We start from the raw sequence: 19,240 nt of genomic DNA on the forward strand, positions 1-19,240 counted from the left end.
ACGAACTTCACGTTTCTCTCTCATGTTAGACAACAATGTGTGCTTTCCACCCACACTGAGCATAAACCAATAAATGTGAGGGTATCGGAGCGTCAAGAAAAATCAAGAATAAAGCCAAAGAAGAGTTACCTCTGCATTATTGTAAAAAGCTGTACTATTTTTTTCCTGCACGTCTTCTCCACGTGCTGTGAAGAAAGTTAAAGGGTAGAAATCTTTGTGTGCTGGCTGCTTTCCACTTGCCATCAATTTGCCTTCGTAGAAAAGTTCAGATGTGTAACTGCAACAAAGCAAAACGGGATAAAACGTGGAGCCTATAGATGAGCTCACTAATATGAGAATATCACCAGTAAAATGTGCAATCACAAAATTCTTTGTAAGGAAAGCCATTGATTGCTATTTACCATCTCCAAGGATGCTCTCTAAGGCAGTGTAACCATACTACAATTTCATTTGCAAATTAATCCTTAGTAGTGAGTTCTCATTAAACAACAGAACACCCTTTCTACAAGGACTGTTTTCTCCACTTGCAGCTCCAAAGCTGTTCTTAATTTCTTTTGGTCTCTTCTCTTCAGTCAGGTAGGCACGATTAATGAGATCACCAGGAATTATCTTCCTACACTTATTTCTGTCATAAATGTCATGATCCAAGGTATCAAAGGAAATTCCGCATTATAAAGGAAGTAAACTTGACAGAATCCCTACAGTTGGATCACTGTGAGAGCACGTTTCACTTCACACAACAGAACATCACATACACTGCATTTTGACTCGACAGCCAACTACTCCCAGTGGTACTTTTGCAATCCTTACCTCGGTGTCTCTCTAGAAACAAACTGTCTGAACTTCAAGTGCTGAAGTTTCTGAGGCAAGTTTCATGGAAATGATCTCTACGAAAAAGCTGAAACAATTCCTACTCTTTCAGATTCCCTCTCATTTATAACTTAAAATTTCTAGTATTGTCTAAGAAGTCTAGAATATGTAAGAAATAAAACAGAGATCAAGCTGTATAATAAAGTACACTACATTCTCATTTTTGATTCCCCAGTGTGTTTAAATATTCCTGCTTCTGCTTTCAACACAGTGATAACCTAATTAATATGACTGGATACCAACACTATAACCCTCAGTACATATTTGAGTCAGGACTTAAACTTTAGCATTTTTCCCCATGACTGCACTTATTCTTTCTAGCACAGCTCATGGATGAGCTCATTACATTACACTAGCAGCCATTAGTTTATCATAGCATAAAAATGCAAAACCACTGATTAACGTCTTGAAAGAAGCAGCAAACATGCCCAAAATTTGACCTACTTTTTTTTCCTCTTCACAGCCATACATTTATATGTTCCTTATACTGCACATATTTTACTGCTCCAAAGCAGCCTTACCTACTGATTCTAAAAATCTGAAATAGTTTAAGGAAATACAGACCCTACTGAAAATAATGGTTAAAAGGGGAAAGTTTGCTCTTTGGCTCTGTGTACCTGTCATGTAGCCAAATCAGGTCTCCTCAAATGAGAGGATCTGTAATAGGTTTGCCTAAGTGACTCTTTGATGTCTGCTCTAGGAAACTGAATTTCAATCTTGTAAGAAGGAATTACTCTACTAATTAACTCTGAAACAACTAAGATTTCCTTACAGAAATACAAAATACTTCATCAGCTGTTCTTGGCATATCGAAAGAAAAAATTTGTTGTGGTCACTCACAGCAGTGAAAGCATGATACAGTGAAAAAGTTCACACCTACTTGATGATAGCTTCATGGGAGCGATAGTTCTCACACAGCAAGATCCTGCATGGAAATTCTGCAGGGTAGTGCTCATAGAGCCGATCAAGCAGTGAAACATGAAGGTTTCTTTCCCTGGCAAATTCACTGTAGACAAAAGGACTGAGCTGTAATAGACACACACATACAAAAAACGTAACTAAACATGTGGATTTAGAATGTCATGCTCCCAAGACACATATTTTGCATCAAAATAAAAATAAAACTTGCAGTGTATATTCATATTTGAAAGACACATGGTATGAATAAGCATTTTCTAACTATTCCATAGAAATATCCATTCCTACTGCAAAAGTGACAAAAGAGCAGCTTGCGCTTATGGGAACAATAAAACATCTAATAACTAGGTACAAAGGAGAGAATCACCCTTATATATTTTTCTTTGTGGCTTGCAAAGATGAATAATACAAAGCAGAGTTAAAAAAAATACAAAGCAGGTCAAAGAAATTAAAGAATGGTTTGTTTGAATGGCATTAATTATGCTGTAAATCCTGTTACAGATGGTTACTACCACCCATAAAGCAGCACATAAAATATAGAAATTTGTAAAAGCAAAGAGAGCTAACAAATTCATTCAAAAGAAGTAAAACAAAGGCAGTCCAGTTACAAACACACCATTACTGGCCTTTTTTAACAACAAAAACATCTAAGATAGCAGGAAAAACAGAACTAAGAATGCTGAAAAAAACAATTTCAACTCAAAATTCAAAAATGAAGCCAAACTGTTGATGTTTTGAATATGCATTATTCAGAACCTGAGTTCATTATTTTTTACTCTTAGATATTAGTTTTAGAAATGTAAATGCCTCACAGAAAAGTTTCTGTGAGAACTTTGTGAGAACCTGAGTTACAAAACAGCTCCTTGTAAAATGTAGCCAGAGACACACAGACCAGAGTTACCTCCAGCCATCCTGCTTGGACTCCTGAGTTCTAGCCTAAAGTGGTAAGGATACCATACCAGCCTCTTAGAAAGCAATTTTGAGGTTTGTATTATAAAAAATAAGAAACAGTGCACAGGACTATGATTACTATGACTTTACATGATCCAGTAGCAGCAATAGGATGTGTAACTCAAAATCAAGAGAAGAATCAGAAGGGTATGGAAAACAAAGATTTCACCAACAGGACCTGAAGAACTATGTGTGTCTATGACTGTGCTAAGTGGCAAACCTACTCAATAGTGGCAAAACTGCTCTATTGCTTTTTTTAATTATTATTTTTTACTACAGCAATGCAAATATCCACTTTGTTGCCATCGTGAATTGTCAAGAAAAGGCAAATCTATCAAACACACCATGGATATGTGGAGAAGTTAAATCACGTAACTACATAAACAAACAAACATACTACATATACATTTGATATTATATACTACAGCTTTTACCTGCATGTGGTCTCCAGCCAAGACAATTCTTGTGTTTTTATTAGCTAATGCTAGAGGCATAATAGTTTCACACTCCATAGCCTGCGCAGCTTCATCTAACAGAATGTGTGTAAAAAAACCTGTAAGACAGAGATAGCAGCAAATAAGTGGAACTGGAGATATGATAAAATAAACAGTGACAACAATATAAGAAATTGTACTAAAAGTTCTGAATTCTGACAGTAATCAAAACTAGAAAAAAAATTCTCACAATTTTCTCTCTTGATCTCAGCAACACCAGTTCATACACAATGCCTCTTCCTTCTTTACACAAGGGAAAAAAAGATAAGGAGGCAGAAGGCTAACTTGAGTACCATTAATTTTACAGCTTTCTAACAAAATTTTTTTCATTAAAAAAAATCGAAACCATTTTTTAAAAACCTTTATTTCTTATCTGTTCGAAGAACTGAGTAGGAAACAGAAAGAACACTTGTCACTGATGCTGGAAAGACAAAGACACCTCTCACAGCAGAGACAGACGTGTCTTGTTTACAGCTATCATACCTGGTTCAAGATCCAGTTGACACAGATACTGTGATGTATTTAAAGTAACAACTACTACTCGTTGCTTAAGAATATCTTCTTTCTGTGGCATCTGAAAGGTGGAATGTGTGCTTGAAATCAAACAGTACTGATGCACAACTGGGTGGACAGTCTTTACCCAGCGATTTCTGAAATATACCCTACAAAAGAAAAAGGAGGCTTATTTTCTATACAGTTGGAACAGTGACTGCCTAATGTTTCAAATTCTAGTACTCTAGTAAATAAAAGTCTTCAAAAAGCAAATCATCGCTATAGTGCACAATTACACGCTGAAATATCTTGGCTTCCTTCCACTATTTGTTGCAGAGCAATACCAGACATCAGAATGTTTACCAGGGATTAATCCACACATGAAAATCTCAAAGTTCTTCTTACATTTGGGTACTGTGACCTTCACATCAATGACATTTTTCTGTCTGTAAACTCACTATAAAAACATATATTTTTTCTTAACTAAAGTATAATACTAGCCAATAATCTTGAACCTGACACAGTGGTAGTGGTCTCCACATTTCATCAGTTACATCCACATGATCACTGTTTTGTGTTTGTTTTGTTTTTTTTTACGGTGTTAATAAAATCATGCACTACTTTCATAAATGTAATATGCTTTCTAAGAACAAAACTGGATCTAAATTCATTGCTTTATCATGAAGGGCCTTAACTCTGGTATATTTAATAGAAGAATGATAAAACAGTGCCTAAGGAAAGCTTTCTTCATCTAAAATATCAGGACATTGTCAGCAACTGGGCATCAAACATCTTTCCACGAGATTCAAGATATTTTTAATCACCGTGTCATGAGATCAGCAATGAATTATTCTATTCAGATGAAATGTTACAGCCCATCCAGCTAAAAAGGAAGAGGAACAGGAAAACATGAAGCTTGTGCCCTAGAAGACAGAGTAGAAATAACTCCACAGGGGTAAACAGAACCAAGCACACCGGCTGCAGAGCTGAATAAAGATGTGAAAGAGCTTCTTTAAGTGGCATTCCTCAAAAACATCACCTGTATCAAGTCAGAAATGCAAATCTGAAGTGCAATTTTTAAATTACAAGACACTACTATACATCCTTACTTAGAATTGAAGTTATTTTAACTTATTTCCAAAGCAAATTAAGATGAAATGGTTTAAAATAATTTATGCTGTTTATCTATTCATTAATTACTTCCTTTTGATTAAGTTTCTCCTGCACCCATATTGCAAATCCCAAATCATTAATAAAATATTTGAAGAAGTGAAATTATGCACTCAAGTGCAAAACATGATTGCAATGGCTGGACTTTGGATACCATATGTCTCCTCAAGTTGGAAAAGCACAGCTCAGTTCCACATAACATGAGAGAAACTGTGAGGGTCACAATAAATTTGGTGAAAATACAGATATTGATGCCCATTTCAGACAAGACACAAAATGAAAGGCACGGGCTGCAACTGTGCTGCAGTAATCTGGATGGCAACAGCACCAGCCAAAATTGACATGGTGATCAACTGTGACCAGTTCAGCCTGGGTTCAGCACTGTTTCAGGATCAAGAACCTTCCAATGTGGTCCATGAATTTATTTTCCATCAGCCATCAGACCGACAAGGTTCATGTGATATGCTGCTATTACACCAGTGCAGCAACATGCAGTCAGAGCCGGATCACTAGAAGGAGGCAGCAGGAGCAGAACAACCCTGCTCTCCTCATCGCAGCCATTCAGTCAGCTTTCATATGATTCAGTTTCCCAATGTGAACTGAGGATAATACTTACCTACCACCTCACAGAAGTACTGTGAGGATTAATGAGTTTATTGTGAGTTTATGTTTGTAAAGCACTTTGAGATTCTTGGATGAAAGGTGCTATTGAAATGCAAAATATTATGGTTATTAGACATTATTATACCATGCACTGTCTTTCATTACACAAATTCGACTATCTGTGACTGAAAGATTGGCTGACAGCACCTCAAACTGCACTGTTGCTTACCCATGAATTTATTTTATTTTGATACGAGATCAAAAAGGTATTCCAAAGCTAATATGCACCACTGCCAGAAAAGCATCTGGCAGATGTGACTACTTGGAAAAAGTCGTGATATAAGTAAGTCACAGAACGTGGGATTTCTTGTATGCAATCTGCACTAATTACCACTTCTGTAATTTCAAGATTGTTTTGTTAAAGCTGGAGGAACCCACTGCAAAATATACAAATATTTTTAACCAGCTCAATGCAATTCAAAAACAGCTCATTCTGCAACATACCCTTAACTTCTGAGTGAGAGACTAACCCGAATTCTATTCCTAATGTTTCCCTAAGCAAAGGCCCTGAGTGCCAGCAGTCAGGAGCCACTGACCGACCTCTCCTTCAATTCCTGCAACTCCTTCTGATCGTGTGCAGCTGGAGATACAAACCCCAAGACTTTAATTGCAGAGAAATTAGAAGCTCAAAGGCTAGCCTTGTCCAAACCACAGGCAGTGGAATCACAAATACACTGGGAACCACATTGAAATAGAAGCCCCATAAGATTGAGTCCCTTAAATCTTCCACAAACAAAAGCACTGAAAGTATCCTCTATACACAGGTTAACATATACAGAATTGATATTTCATATGGAAAATGACACCACCTTTATGTCTATATTTAAGTGCGACATCACATTCCAACAAGATCTCCCTACTTTCCATAACATATGGATACAACTAACTTTGAAACACACAAATAATAAACAGTAGATACTGCAATCACTGCATAGAGAGAATCTCCATGCTTCCCAGATCTGGACTGGAGTTTTTAGGTGCCACGTGCAGCTCCAGCACCTGCCTGCAGTGCCTACTGTCAAAGTTGCCTCCTGAGGGCTCCAGCAGCTGATGGAGAGAGACAAGCACAGCCACGGAGTAAGAGCATACACAAGTTGGAAGGCAATTACCACCTCCACTGCTTTGAATCACCCTCTAACACTGCCTGCTTCTGCATGCAAAAAAAAAATAAAATAAAATAGATAGAGTCTTAGCATGGAACAGAAGCATTTAATTGCAGGCTCTTTTCTCCTAACTGTAGGTTACTGAGTTCTTTTCTTTCAGAAACACCTCAGCATTAGCTTACATCGGTAGAACAATTGTATTTTACTTTTTTCCCCCACGCCACGTGTCTTCAGAAACAGACAGGTTGTGGAGTGTGTCCCTTAGCTGCATTACCCCTAATCACAACCAGTGCCATTTTTTTTTTTTACTGGATACAGATCTGTTTATGGGCATTAGGACTCTGACAATTTGGTCTCCTGGCTTCCTTGCTATTTTATTTAGGTGCAGAACTTAGATTCAACATATTTTTTTTCCCCAATTCATTTTGCCTGTATCTTTTCCAAAGGATAAAGATAATTATTTGTTAGAAAAAAAATACATACACATGAAATTATTACATGGTATTTAAACAAACTCTCCAAACTAAAGACTTCAAATTTTTATGGTGCAACTCCTAATGGGATAAATTATTTAGTTTTACCCACAGAAATTTATAGAAATATTTACGTAGTTCTCAGGCAACACTAAATAATTAAGCTTTCTCTCTTCAAAAACAACAGAAATATTATGGTGCTCCCAATTCATCTGTGGGAACATTTTTAGCAAGGATGCTATGCAACCAACTCATAGCTGCAGAGTAAATGCAAAACATCTAAAGCAAACTGCTCAGCCATTCCGAAACAAACACTGCAAGCAGCACATCCTGCTTGGGTACCTTCCTGCTTCTGCTCCATTTTGTTTCCCTTAGGCAGCAGCAAAAGGCTCAGGGCACCCTGTTTAAACTAACTGTGATGATTTTAATTTGAAAACGTATCTTGACGACAGTCAGTAAGAAAGCTAAGAGATTGATTTTACGCTAGGAATATCACACAGCTCTAGCTTTCAGTGCAGATATTGACCCTTTATGTCCTCCTGGATCAGCTGGCTTGTAGTTAGGCTTCCCAAGTAGAAGTTGTTTGGAAGCTATGTAACACTTTTGAAGTCATTTACAAGCATGCTTTGTGGATATACAAAAATATACAGATCTGGAGAGGTGCCTCTATTTTCCAAAACTTTTCCTCAAGGTACTATGTTTATTGGAATAAGATACATAATTCACAGCAGCACTTTCCAAAGTACTCATAAAAATACTATGAAAGTTACTTTTTATTTTAAACATTCAGTGTTTTTTGTGTATTTCTGCATTAAATATCTTGGCAAATATGCATATGTATATATATATTTAACCTTAATGGAAAAGAAATTGTTTATGTATGTTTTTCATGAGCATGCCTGAGACTGTGCTAAACAGAATATAGCACATGCAGAAGGTAGCAGAAGTGTGGCGACCACAAAGCTACCTAACACCTTGCTCTGTTAAACCACAGTTCAGTACTCCTGAAAGCATAAATTACACTCTTTTCCCAGCTACAAAATTAAGATACTGTAATGCCTTTCATCACAAAGTGCTTTACAAAGAGCCTGAAAACAATCTGTGTCAAAATACACCAGGTCCAAGAGAACTTCTCCGAGCAAACTGTCTCCTCTTTCTGGCCAGATCCTCAGTCTGTCACATGGCAACTAAAGCCAGCACTCCTACCAGAATTAACACCTGTTGTAAATCTCACCCTTTCATGTAACTTTTGGCTTTACTGACATTATGTAAATTCTAAGTCCAGGATGGCTCTTGATAGCTAGCAAGAAACACAGCGAATCATTTTCTCTGTAATATAATAAACTCGCACACTGGCATTTAGAAAATGAAGCCTGTAGTTTAAAAGACATACACCAAGCTAGCAGTATTGTGCACTACGGTATCTGTGCAAATATTCCCAAGAGTCAGTTTCTGCCAATAAATAAATACTCCCTATTTATATGCACGTTTCAGTTTTCCTATGCTTTAGATTTCCACTTCTTCACCTTCGTCCATAAGTAACTCCCCCAAAATAACCACGGTGAGCACTTTGAACCACATGCACAATTACTTCAAGTTGACTGATCAGAAGAAGCCAAAATACCATGGTTTAAAAAATTTATATATTTTCTATTTGGCTCCCATGACAAATTTTTTTTCTTCAAAAAGCCAGGTGAGCAGCCCCAGCTTCCAAACCATAAGCATGAGTCAAAATCCTCTGGAATTTAAAATACAGTTAAATTCACTTTTATTTTATTACAGTAGCTTTTAGAGGAGCATATCAAAAGTTTGCTCATTAGGAACGACACATTTAGCAATAGAAAAATAAAAGCTTAAAAAAGGATGTCTTTATTTTCGTTTAAGAAATGACACAAAATTATGCTGACAATGTTTCACATTCCTTTTAGTCTATATTTTTAAAATCACTGCTGGTAATGCCAATATGCTTTTATATCTTGAATGTTCTTTAACTTTTTTTTTTGTTATTATAGACACCTTTTCTTAAGAAGAGTATTTTATAGATACATAATAAGCCTTAAAAAATACCTGAGAGGTCTTGCCTGGGGATTGCCTGCTTCTACATATGGATGTAAATAATCCTTTATGTAGAGATCAGCAGCACTATTAGAATGGGTGCAAATGAGAATCCTGCTGGAATAAATGGTGCAAATAAAAAAGCAATGAAGAAACAGAAAACAATTCAAAGCAGTAGAATACAAAACAAAGGAAACAGTGGCCATCTTCCTGTACATTTCTCTTCATGAATCCAGGCACTGACCTACTCTAGTTCACATGGTTCAGCTCTTTAACTTAAATTCTTCACTTATGTAAAGGTATAAAGTTTAAACAGTTTTCCAACAATTACCTTGCAGTTATAAATCCAGACTCGACTTTAAGTAAGGAACAGCTTTTACTATCAAATATACTGCACAACTTCCCATGCTGAGCAAATCACAGTCCTTCTCAATATTGTCAATTTTAAATAGTTTAAAATGGAAAATACAGGCTAAGATTATAAAGTTACTTTACCATTCGAAACAATAACAGGTAGCTCAGATTTTGATTGTTTTTAAGCTGGATGGAAATTCTATACTCCTGCCTTTAACCTGAACTTCATAAGAAATGGCACTTTGCTCATCATGTACTGCTCTATTTAGAGCCCCACCTCACCTAGTATCCTGTTGTTGGAGTATGTGCTTGACTGCCTGAGCCAGCGTGAACGTTTTTCCTGTCCCATAGGGACCGATGATAAGAACAGGAGGCAGTTGTATTGAAAGTGGGGTAGTGATAGCCAGAACAGCCTCTTTCTGCTTAGCATTTAGCCGAGGGTCCAACTGCTCATCCCATTGTCTGTAGAAAAGGAGGCAAGAGTTGAAAATCAGAACCTACGACAACTCACATCAAAAAGAAATGAAAAGAGGCAAGATTTCAAAAGCTTTCATGAAGGTCTGTAAGTTAATGTATTGATGCTGTTACTCTGAGCCACACTAAAACAAACCAACAGATCCAGCAAAATATAACATGCTTGTATCACAAAACCTTGATACTATTTGCAATAAATCAGTATTTTTTTTCCAAAAGGAATCCAACTACTTCCCAATTTACAGTATCTTGCTTAACATTAATTAGCCTCTATAACGCACATTTCAGACAGAAGTATATACTGAACCACTACTTGATAATAAAAGAAAGCAGACATCAATGTTTTCCTACCATTACTACACAAAAAGCAACATCAGCTATATTTATTCCAGGCAGTGTTTACCCTGTCAGCTTCGAAAGTCGACATTTATATTACCTCGGGCTTGGTAAATGTGAACGAGGATGAATCTCAAAAATCAAACAAGACAACAACAACAACAACCAAAAAAAACTAGTAATAACCAATTACAGACATTTTTCCCTCTTTTGAGATCATTAAAGCACACACCTCCAACAAAAAAAGAAGTCTAAAAGAACCTCTGCTGTAATCAGAAATACCAGCATTAACAGAAAGATTCCTTCAGAAAATTCCAACGAGCGTAAGAGGTTAAAGATTTGTAGGCACAGCTTATAATATTCCCAGTGACAGATTTAAAAGTAGACACGCACAGTAAAAAACACCTGTCACTGCTGCACATATGGCCATAGTTCAGCAACGTGATCTGCTTTGGTGCAAGCACTATGATTCTTGGAAACAAGGAAAGCTTCTGCTACCAGAAGGGACTAAAATCAAGAGGAGCTGATTGAAGTCCTAACTTTTAAGATAGCTATGAACAAAAAGCTTGCAGAGGAATCTAATAAATAGTGGAAAGTAATACAGACATAAAACAGAAGTACAAGAGAAGTATAGGGAAAATAGTTCTGAGTTAAAGCAAACCAAGACATCAGAGGGAGAAAAAAAACATGCTGACTGCACTGACTTAATCTGAATGGCAATCATTATACACATTATTTACATATATAAAAAATACAAAACAGTTGTACAAATTATACAACTAGAACCACTGTGTAAGTTTTTGATAATATAAAGCTCCTGACATAAAACAGAAAAATGTTCTAGCTTGCTTGCCTTCCTTCCTTTTCATTGAAATCACTGCTTACTTTCAAGCCATTCCTAAATACTACTTCTTTACAAGATTTACCCCAAACTTAATTAAGTCAGTGAACAGATTGTCATTGTCCTTCATTAGCTTGTGGCAGAGCTGTGCAAAACCTGTTTCCTTCTTTCAGCCTTTACTGACAAAGCTTTGATACATCCAGCAATCTTCCCCACCCAGAACGCTGCACCAGCCCCCTTTTATCATCTCTGTTCTTCCTGCACTTCAAAAACAAACAACTTTTTCCAGTAACTTTTGCCTTAGATTTTCTAGCTGTCTCAGTTTTGTGGCCAGATCATTTTCCTTCTCATCCTGTCTTCTATTTTGTATTGCAGCACAGTCACACTCTTAATTCTCACCTTCAAGATGTCACACAACTCCCTGAGTGCTGCACAGGCATCAGTTCCACATACCTCTCATTTCCCTGGTGTCTAAGTACAGAAACTTCATGCTTTTTTTTTCCCCCCACCTTCCCCATGCACCAAGAACACTGACCATACTCCCTGAGCCACAAAGCCTCGTTTCTTCCCCAAGTTTCCTCTTCAAGATGCACTATTTTAATTGCATTACTGTATCCCTGTAAGGTTTCTCAAAAGAGTTTAAACAACGTGGAGGATTTATGTCCTAAAAGAAACTGTACAATGTATACACAAGGAATCTCAGGACTGACCACAGGTGCAATGCCTCATTCACACACCCTTTTGTTCTCCCATTCCCTTCACTGGTGTGTCCAGATTTGGGTTACTGCATCGAACTCAAGCAGTACTCACATATTGCTCGTGTTAGTGAGTCTGCATGTTTAAGATCCTGCACAGCAGAATCCTTGCAACAGATATTTACATTTCTATCAAGTACATATTTTCAATGAAGAACTGCAGAGCAGGAAATAAGAACAGATTTGCTTGCTGCAGCTACAACACAACTGCAGTGCCTATTGAAGTCACCATTCAACCACAGGGAAAACTAATCAACAGATTCTAGTCCTCAGAGGATCAGCTTTCTTGTTTTATTCAGAACAGTTTCACTCCCTTCTCTGAACTATCCTCACCATTAATGAAGAGCAAGACATATTTCCTGTTCCAGGGCAGATTTCAGCCATCTGTTATGGGAAATTCAATACTACATTACCATACGATCGTTGATATTAAAGTGTTTGTATTCTTGTACCTGTTGGGACTCCAGGGTATGGTGGGAGTCATGCTGACATCTGGAAACAAAATACTGTTGTCCTTAATCCTGTCCAAGGCATAATGCATTTCACAGAGGGGTAAGCGATTTAACTGAAACTGCAGTTCAACCTGCAATACAAAATGAATGAATTAATAGGTGAACCAAAAATGATTTCTTTAGAAAACACTGTAGATTTTGCTGTACACAATAACTTTATCTTCCTGCAACCCACTGGTTATCAGAAGGAAACAGGATTGGTTTTGTTTTTTTGTAAACAAACCAAAATACAGCACCTTCTGTAACATCATTTTGCTGTTTAAGATTAGATTCTACTGCACTACCCGGAAAAAAAAAAGTATAATATTCTTCAAATTATTTTTGGTACACAAAAAAGTACTCCTTGAAAACAGCACTGAGCTAGAGCATCGTTTTTAAAGATTTAAGCCCCCATATTTTACCGTAAGAACAACTTGAAAACAGAAACAGACCAGAAGCTATTGCAGATGAACAGATAGTACAGATCGGATGTGTGACAAGCAGGGATAAAACCCAAACAGTGCTTAATTCCAGCCAAACATTCTGCAATAATACAATTTGTCACTTCTGTTCAATTGTTAGAACTCCCCAAAACGTAATTTCTAAAATTCAGTTGTTTATCAATACAGTCTGTTTGTCTTCTCAATTACTTGTGTTTCAACGCTCTCAGCATTTCCTTTCCTATTATATTTAAAAACACTGTTCATATCGTGATGCAGCATGTAACAAAATAAAGCAATACTAGCTTTGCTGTATTAAACAACACCTGCTTACATCAGTGCAGCCATTAACTTTCTGTCTCTCACAGATACAAGGCACTACATATTCACCTCGCCTACTGCATCTTACAGCAAGATGTATAAAGAAAAGGGCAGCAACGGAGCTAAGGAACAGGCACAGAGCTCACAGAAACTATTCTGACTGGTAGTAAAGCTTGTTTCTTAAAAATGCTCAAACCTCTTTTTCCCCACCGTTCCATTGCAAAGCTGATGCCTACCCACTGCTGCAGGAAACAGCCAGCTGTTTAAAGCAGCATGGTTTAGCATATGCCAAGAATGACAGTGACAGCTCACACTGCCAGAGGGTGACCCCAAGCATCCCTCCAGGCATCCCCTACCCACAGCATCCCACATGTTAGGAAAGGATTCCCAAGCAAGTGGCACCACTCCCAACTTCAGCTTGCTCTATAGAGGAGAAGTTTCTTTGCTCCTACAGACCCAAGGCTAACAGAAGCCCACCTGGTATTAAAAAGCTACAATTTAAACACAAACTATAATTCTGACCAACACTTTAACGGCCCTTTCTGACAGTCCAAGAAAGGTGGCTGGCGTTCAATGTCCCTTATTATCTACCAGCATTCTCCATTTTCACAGCTTGTGATTTGTTTTGTTTTCAATCCAGTTTGGATTGAGTCATGTAGTTATGTTTGCTGTTGCAGAGTACTGAATGAGGCCATCTGTGAAGGAGAAGTATGTAACCTGCTTCAATAAACATTCCAGAACAAGAAAACAGTGGGAAAGGAAGTCAATCCAATGCCAGTTCACAGAAAACAACAAGACAGTGCAACTACTCCAAAAATAAAACAGTCTCATGTTAGTTTGTTACCAAGAAGAGCAGCAGCCAAGGGGCTTTAAAGCACCAGCTCGTTCCAGCCCAAGTCAAAATTCTCTTTGTGCTCTAGTTTAGCCAGGACAACAGACAAGGAAATTATCAGGAAATCTCCAAGATGAACTATTAGATAATAAAAGGAAGGCAGGCATTTTATCAAAAAATATACAGAAATTACAGCAATTTTGTTTAAGAATCACACAGGGATTACTAATCCACTGGAGATAACGGCAAGACTTCCAGCACCTTTAATGGGAGCACTGTACCTCCAAGCTGTACTACCCTCAGTTCTAACCTGAGGACTCTTCTTTCCACATTTTTCAGTCAACGTTTCATCACAAAAACTTTCCTCCCAGTCACGATTCATTAAAATATAGGTAACTGTTCGAGGATTTCACCACCAGTTCACTGATGTAAATATGAAGCACTGCATGATTTCACAAATAAACTCAGAACCTCGTTTTTAATGGAGAAGAGATTTGCTGCCTCAGGCCTGGTTCTATGACACTCAAAGGAAAATAAGTCAGTTACTCAAACTCCAGCTCATTTGGAATGCCAGTGCAGTTTTTGATAGAATCAATTAGTAGATTTAATTATTGCTTTAAGAAAACAAACACAAAACCAAGAGCCCAGAAGAGCGTAAGCCTTCCCAGACCAATCAGTCACATTAAATTAAGACATTAAGATTCCTACATATGTCTCCACAACAGAAAGTAAATGGAGATAATTCCTTGGTGAAAATGCATTCAATTTAAGTAATTTCAGTGACCTTAATTTGAGGTCATTTCTGGCTAGTAAACAAGGTCAACTGCGAATTCTACAGCAGGCACACAAAGGGAACAGGTAGGAGGAGTGCAAATAGTTAAGGACAGCTTTGTCTTCCCTTACTGCATGAGCAGGAATTGCAAGCTTGTTTGCAAGCTGCATAACAACACGGTTTAAAAGCACACTCCACCCCCCTCGTTTCACTTTAACTGCAAAGTAAACAAAAACTTGATCTTACTGCCAACACCACCAGCAGTGTTGTAACTCTTCATGTTGTGATGGAATGCCTCCCAGACAGGTATTTCAGAGTTAATGGAGGCAAGTGCCATTGTGAAATACAGGATATGCATCAGAAAATTATTTGCTCCTTTTCCTCGTGCCTGTATCTATTCAATCCTCATCACCTTCACCAAGGCAGTAAATTGTCCACTAGAGGACGATATTCCTTTTGTTCTGACACAGGTGCAGAAAGCAGCACAAAGCTCATTCATAGCCTCAACTTCCCTAAAACTTCATCTCACCTCAAGTCCAGAAATAAATGCAGTAGAATCCACAGCAACACCAGGAGGAAACAACACAAAATCAACTGCCTCAGATGCAAATTACCAAATTACCATCTGACTATGTAAAGAGCACCAGTGGTTTATTATTTTGGAGGAAAAATAAATCCTAACATTCCTTCCCTTGACTTTGTTAATGAAAAGGTTCCTGTGGACTCTGGTGACAATATTCATTTTAAAAGTATATAAGTATACACATTTCACCTACCTGAAATTCTCATTTGCACTCTACTTTCTCTGTATCACAAGGAGATTAAAAAAAAAAATTCCCTACTATATCTTCCAGCAATTATTTTGGGTGGAGCTGAAATAGGTGTAATGCAAACATGCCAGAACAGCCTCCTCTCAGGCTTACCTGCATCTCACAATCTGCCCGAAGATTAAGCTCTTCACAACATTCCCTGGATACCCTCAAGAAGATGTAATCCTTTGTTTTCTCTTCAATAGCTGCTTCATAAACCTTCTCTTTGGTTCCTTGGGTCTGTGCTGACTTCTCTTTAGTGACAGGCAATAAATAAACAGCGTTGACTTTGGTCATCACCAGCCGTCCCGCCAAAGTGTCTTCTGAAAGCGTTTCAGTGAGCTTAAAGCGCCCAAAAAGTTGTCCATTTTGGGCATACTTCGCACCTCCAGAAACCCCAGTGAGCATGAAGCTTGCTACAATCTGCAATTGCACTTTTATGTTGAACCTAAGCAAGAAAGCATCTAGTAAGTACAGGAAAATGCTCCAATTTGGAATTCCATGCATCCAGACCTAAGGTGCACTGCCCAACACTCTGAATATAAAACTGTATTTGAACAAGCATAGCTGAAGTGGCCCTTCAGAAGTATGTAGCTGTAGAACATTCACACGCTTTCCTTTTGATGTCAGCCTATGAAACATACAACTAAGAGAAGCAATATCAATGAAGCTTTAAAAAGTAAAATAGCAAGAACCACCTTCACTAGACTAAATCAAATCTCTGTGACCAAAATAAGTTCAGGGTGAACTAGAGCTGCTGTGCGTGTTCCAAATTAGCAAAAAAAGATGTAAATACTGTGTAACCTTTGTAACTGATTCTAGGTGTTATTCAGGGAGAGACGTACAGAAGAACAGAATAAGATTTCTATTTATTCCATCCACCTCTTCCAAGCTGCACACCAATGAAAGAAGCCTAGATCTTGAAGAAGGAAAATGGTATTATACCTATAAATCAGATGGATTGATTAAAATGCTTCCTAAAAATCAGAATGCGGGCATTAAAAAAAAAAGGCTATAGATCATCTGTACAATAAACAGGAGCTCTCCATTGTTCCTAAGGTACAACCATGTGCTACTGTGAATTTATTTTGCAAAAACTTTTTACAACTTCCTAAAATGGAATCCCCAAGCTGCTAAAAGTGCACTCGCTGATTCTCAAATTTTCATTTGTAAAAACCTCTGTAAAAGATTTGTGAAAAGGAAAACATCATTACTGCCAATCTGACACAAGGCACAAATTACTGTTTTTGTACGTGAATAAATTGATTCTACCATACTAAAGGGAATCTCAAGTTCACAGATTATCAATTCTCTGTGAGTAAGCTGACACCTTCTGGCAAGATGTTAAATTACACAAATCAGGATTAGAATTACAAATCCAAAAGTTTCCTCTTACGTATTCCTCACCTTGTTTTGCAGTGAGCTTTATACAAAAATCAACAAATTGCATTTTTAATGGAAGGAATTTATGCAAGATTCCTCATTGCAAAATCTAATCAGAGAAATATCAGGTAAATCAAGAATTCACGCACAGCCACTGCAGCCAAATTCTGAAATGGCAAGTGAAGACATTCTGAACAAAGCCCCATCTAACATTTTCTTCAAAGTTCAACATATTTCATCTTACATTCATTTCCACACCTCAGACAGGATGCACAGGATGACATGTACTTATGCACTGGTAAAATATAAGACACAGTAATGATGAAAACAAATCTATTTTCCATCAATCAAAATCTTAAGTTTGCACAGCCTTGGGGCTAAACCTGTTCTGTAATTCTGGAAGCAGACGACGTAGTGCATGAGGGAGCAATGTTACCTCACACTCACTGACATTCATACAAGAAAACACACAGTCAGTTTTAGCCAACATAACTACCATAGACTGGTTCTCTTTTGAATGGACAAAAAAAAGATGTCTCTTAAAACCATCAGCAGATGGTATCTACATCAGCAGATGTTATCTAGCAAAGAGTTCAAAAACCAAGCTAGCATCTAAATCAGAACACTGTTCTGCTTTCTGCATTTGAAAATGAGTCAGTAAAAGCACCCTTACTCTAACCTTTATTGCTTTACTTTGTAATGCAGTCATGTTGCATATGCTTGCAAACACCCCCTGAAATACTGGAATAAACACAATTTAAAAGTAAAGTTTCTCAAGACCATTAAGGATGGACTCCCTTATAACTAAACTCAGGACTTTATAAAGTCACTGCAACTTTCATCCAGTACTTTTCAGTAGTTCCACTCAGACAGCCTCATATGCTGCAACTATTCTCCTAGAAAGTGCAAAGCCAGGATCAACATTCCACTCTGACCTGAGCTGCAGACAGTCATATTATTCCATTCCTGTCAGAAAAGACCATGTTGACAACCCTACTGATTTACAAGATGTGTCACAAATGCATTACAGTGTAGCTGCTCATCAACACATTGACTCTTGACAGAACTTCAGAGCTATGACAACCCACTTGCATTTGTATTTCCGGACCCAATTCTAGGCTTGCAACCTTGCACCTCACTAGAGAATAACAAGCGTGTGATCTTAGCCACAGAGGATGAGAAAAGTGTGCTACTTTCAGCCTTGTTGCAATTAAGTGGGTCAGCTACAAGATCAAAAGAATGCTTCTGTCATCAACACTATCAAAGCAGAAGATTTCAAGAACATTATTAAAACTTACTAATCTACAAGATAGAGAAAGAAGACCAAAACCTTATCACTGCACCATAAGGAAAGCATTACACAGAACACACTTCTTATTCTTTCATTTCTACAGGCGTGCTGCTCTTTGCCTTCCTGTGAGGCACAAGAGTGTAATTCTTGATGTGAAAATTCACTCAGCAAAAACAATCTAGTTCTGCAGCATATTTCACAACAACTCATTTTCTTTCTGTATAGAGAGCCCAAAATATATATGTTTTATATACACATTAGGTAAACCACTGTACAACAGAAGCTTAGTGCCTCCAACTGTAAGCAAAAAGCTGACAGTACAACCTGCTTTAAATGAGCATCACTAAGTAACACTTGTTAAGCACTAGCCATATTTTCAAATTCATATTCAACTTTATCTCCAAGCAAAAAGATGACTTAATATTTTAACCAATCACGAAGGCTTAATCAGAAAAGTTGTCATCTTCAACACTGTAACAGAACAGTAACAAACACATAGCATATACTTTTGTAAATGCATTACTTACTTGCTAACTTCCTTATACTGTGCTATTTCCTCAATATAAAGGAGGTCATGCAACCGTGACTGATAGTTGGTCTTGGTCAATGATTTGTCCAGGACAGATTGTGTAAATAACTGGTCAGCAGATAGAGGGATTTGGTATCTGGTAAGAAGGCTCTTCTCCAATTCAGTAGTTTCATTAGGTTCAAATTCTACAATAGTCTTAGAAGTAGAATCCCAACGCTTGGCTGTAGTTAGTAGCTGTTGCCGTGCATGCATCAGATATTCAAGATCTGAGTACATAATAGACAAAGCAGACAAAGAGCTAAGTGACAAACAAACACTACTAAAAATAATCCCATTAGAGAGAATGAATGAAGTGCAAGAGTCTCCTCTGTCCACAGCAGTTTCAGCAAATTCACTACCAGACTTACCATCCCCAATTTTCAG

The 19,240-nt window shown here is 37.6% G+C and overlaps 1 protein-coding gene across 6 annotated transcripts in view; it reads right to left on the reverse strand.

Annotated features, from left to right (window-relative positions):
* The window catches only part of HELZ (helicase with zinc finger), a 73,975-nt gene that overhangs the window by 24,749 nt on the left and 29,986 nt on the right, over positions 1-19,240 (reverse strand). For 5 of the 6 annotated variants that reach the window (XM_048965414.1, XM_048965419.1, XM_048965415.1 and 2 more), the window contains 9 exons: positions 18,816-19,083; positions 15,729-16,062; positions 12,402-12,532; positions 9,826-10,005; positions 9,202-9,306; positions 3,717-3,895; positions 3,174-3,292; positions 1,751-1,896; positions 130-277 (listed from right to left, as the gene is read on the reverse strand). In XM_048965414.1, the coding sequence (XP_048821371.1) occupies positions 130-277; positions 1,751-1,896; positions 3,174-3,292; positions 3,717-3,895; positions 9,202-9,306; positions 9,826-10,005; positions 12,402-12,532; positions 15,729-16,062; positions 18,816-19,083 (1,610 nt within the window). The remainder of the gene's footprint in view (positions 1-129; positions 278-1,750; positions 1,897-3,173; positions 3,293-3,716; positions 3,896-9,201; positions 9,307-9,825; positions 10,006-12,401; positions 12,533-15,728; positions 16,063-18,815; positions 19,084-19,240) is intronic. The other variant, XM_048965416.1, reaches the window with a different exon arrangement.

Source organism: Lagopus muta, chromosome 18 (assembly GCF_023343835.1).
Source record: "Lagopus muta isolate bLagMut1 chromosome 18, bLagMut1 primary, whole genome shotgun sequence".
NCBI classification, from domain to species: Eukaryota; Metazoa; Chordata; class Aves; order Galliformes; family Phasianidae; genus Lagopus; species Lagopus muta.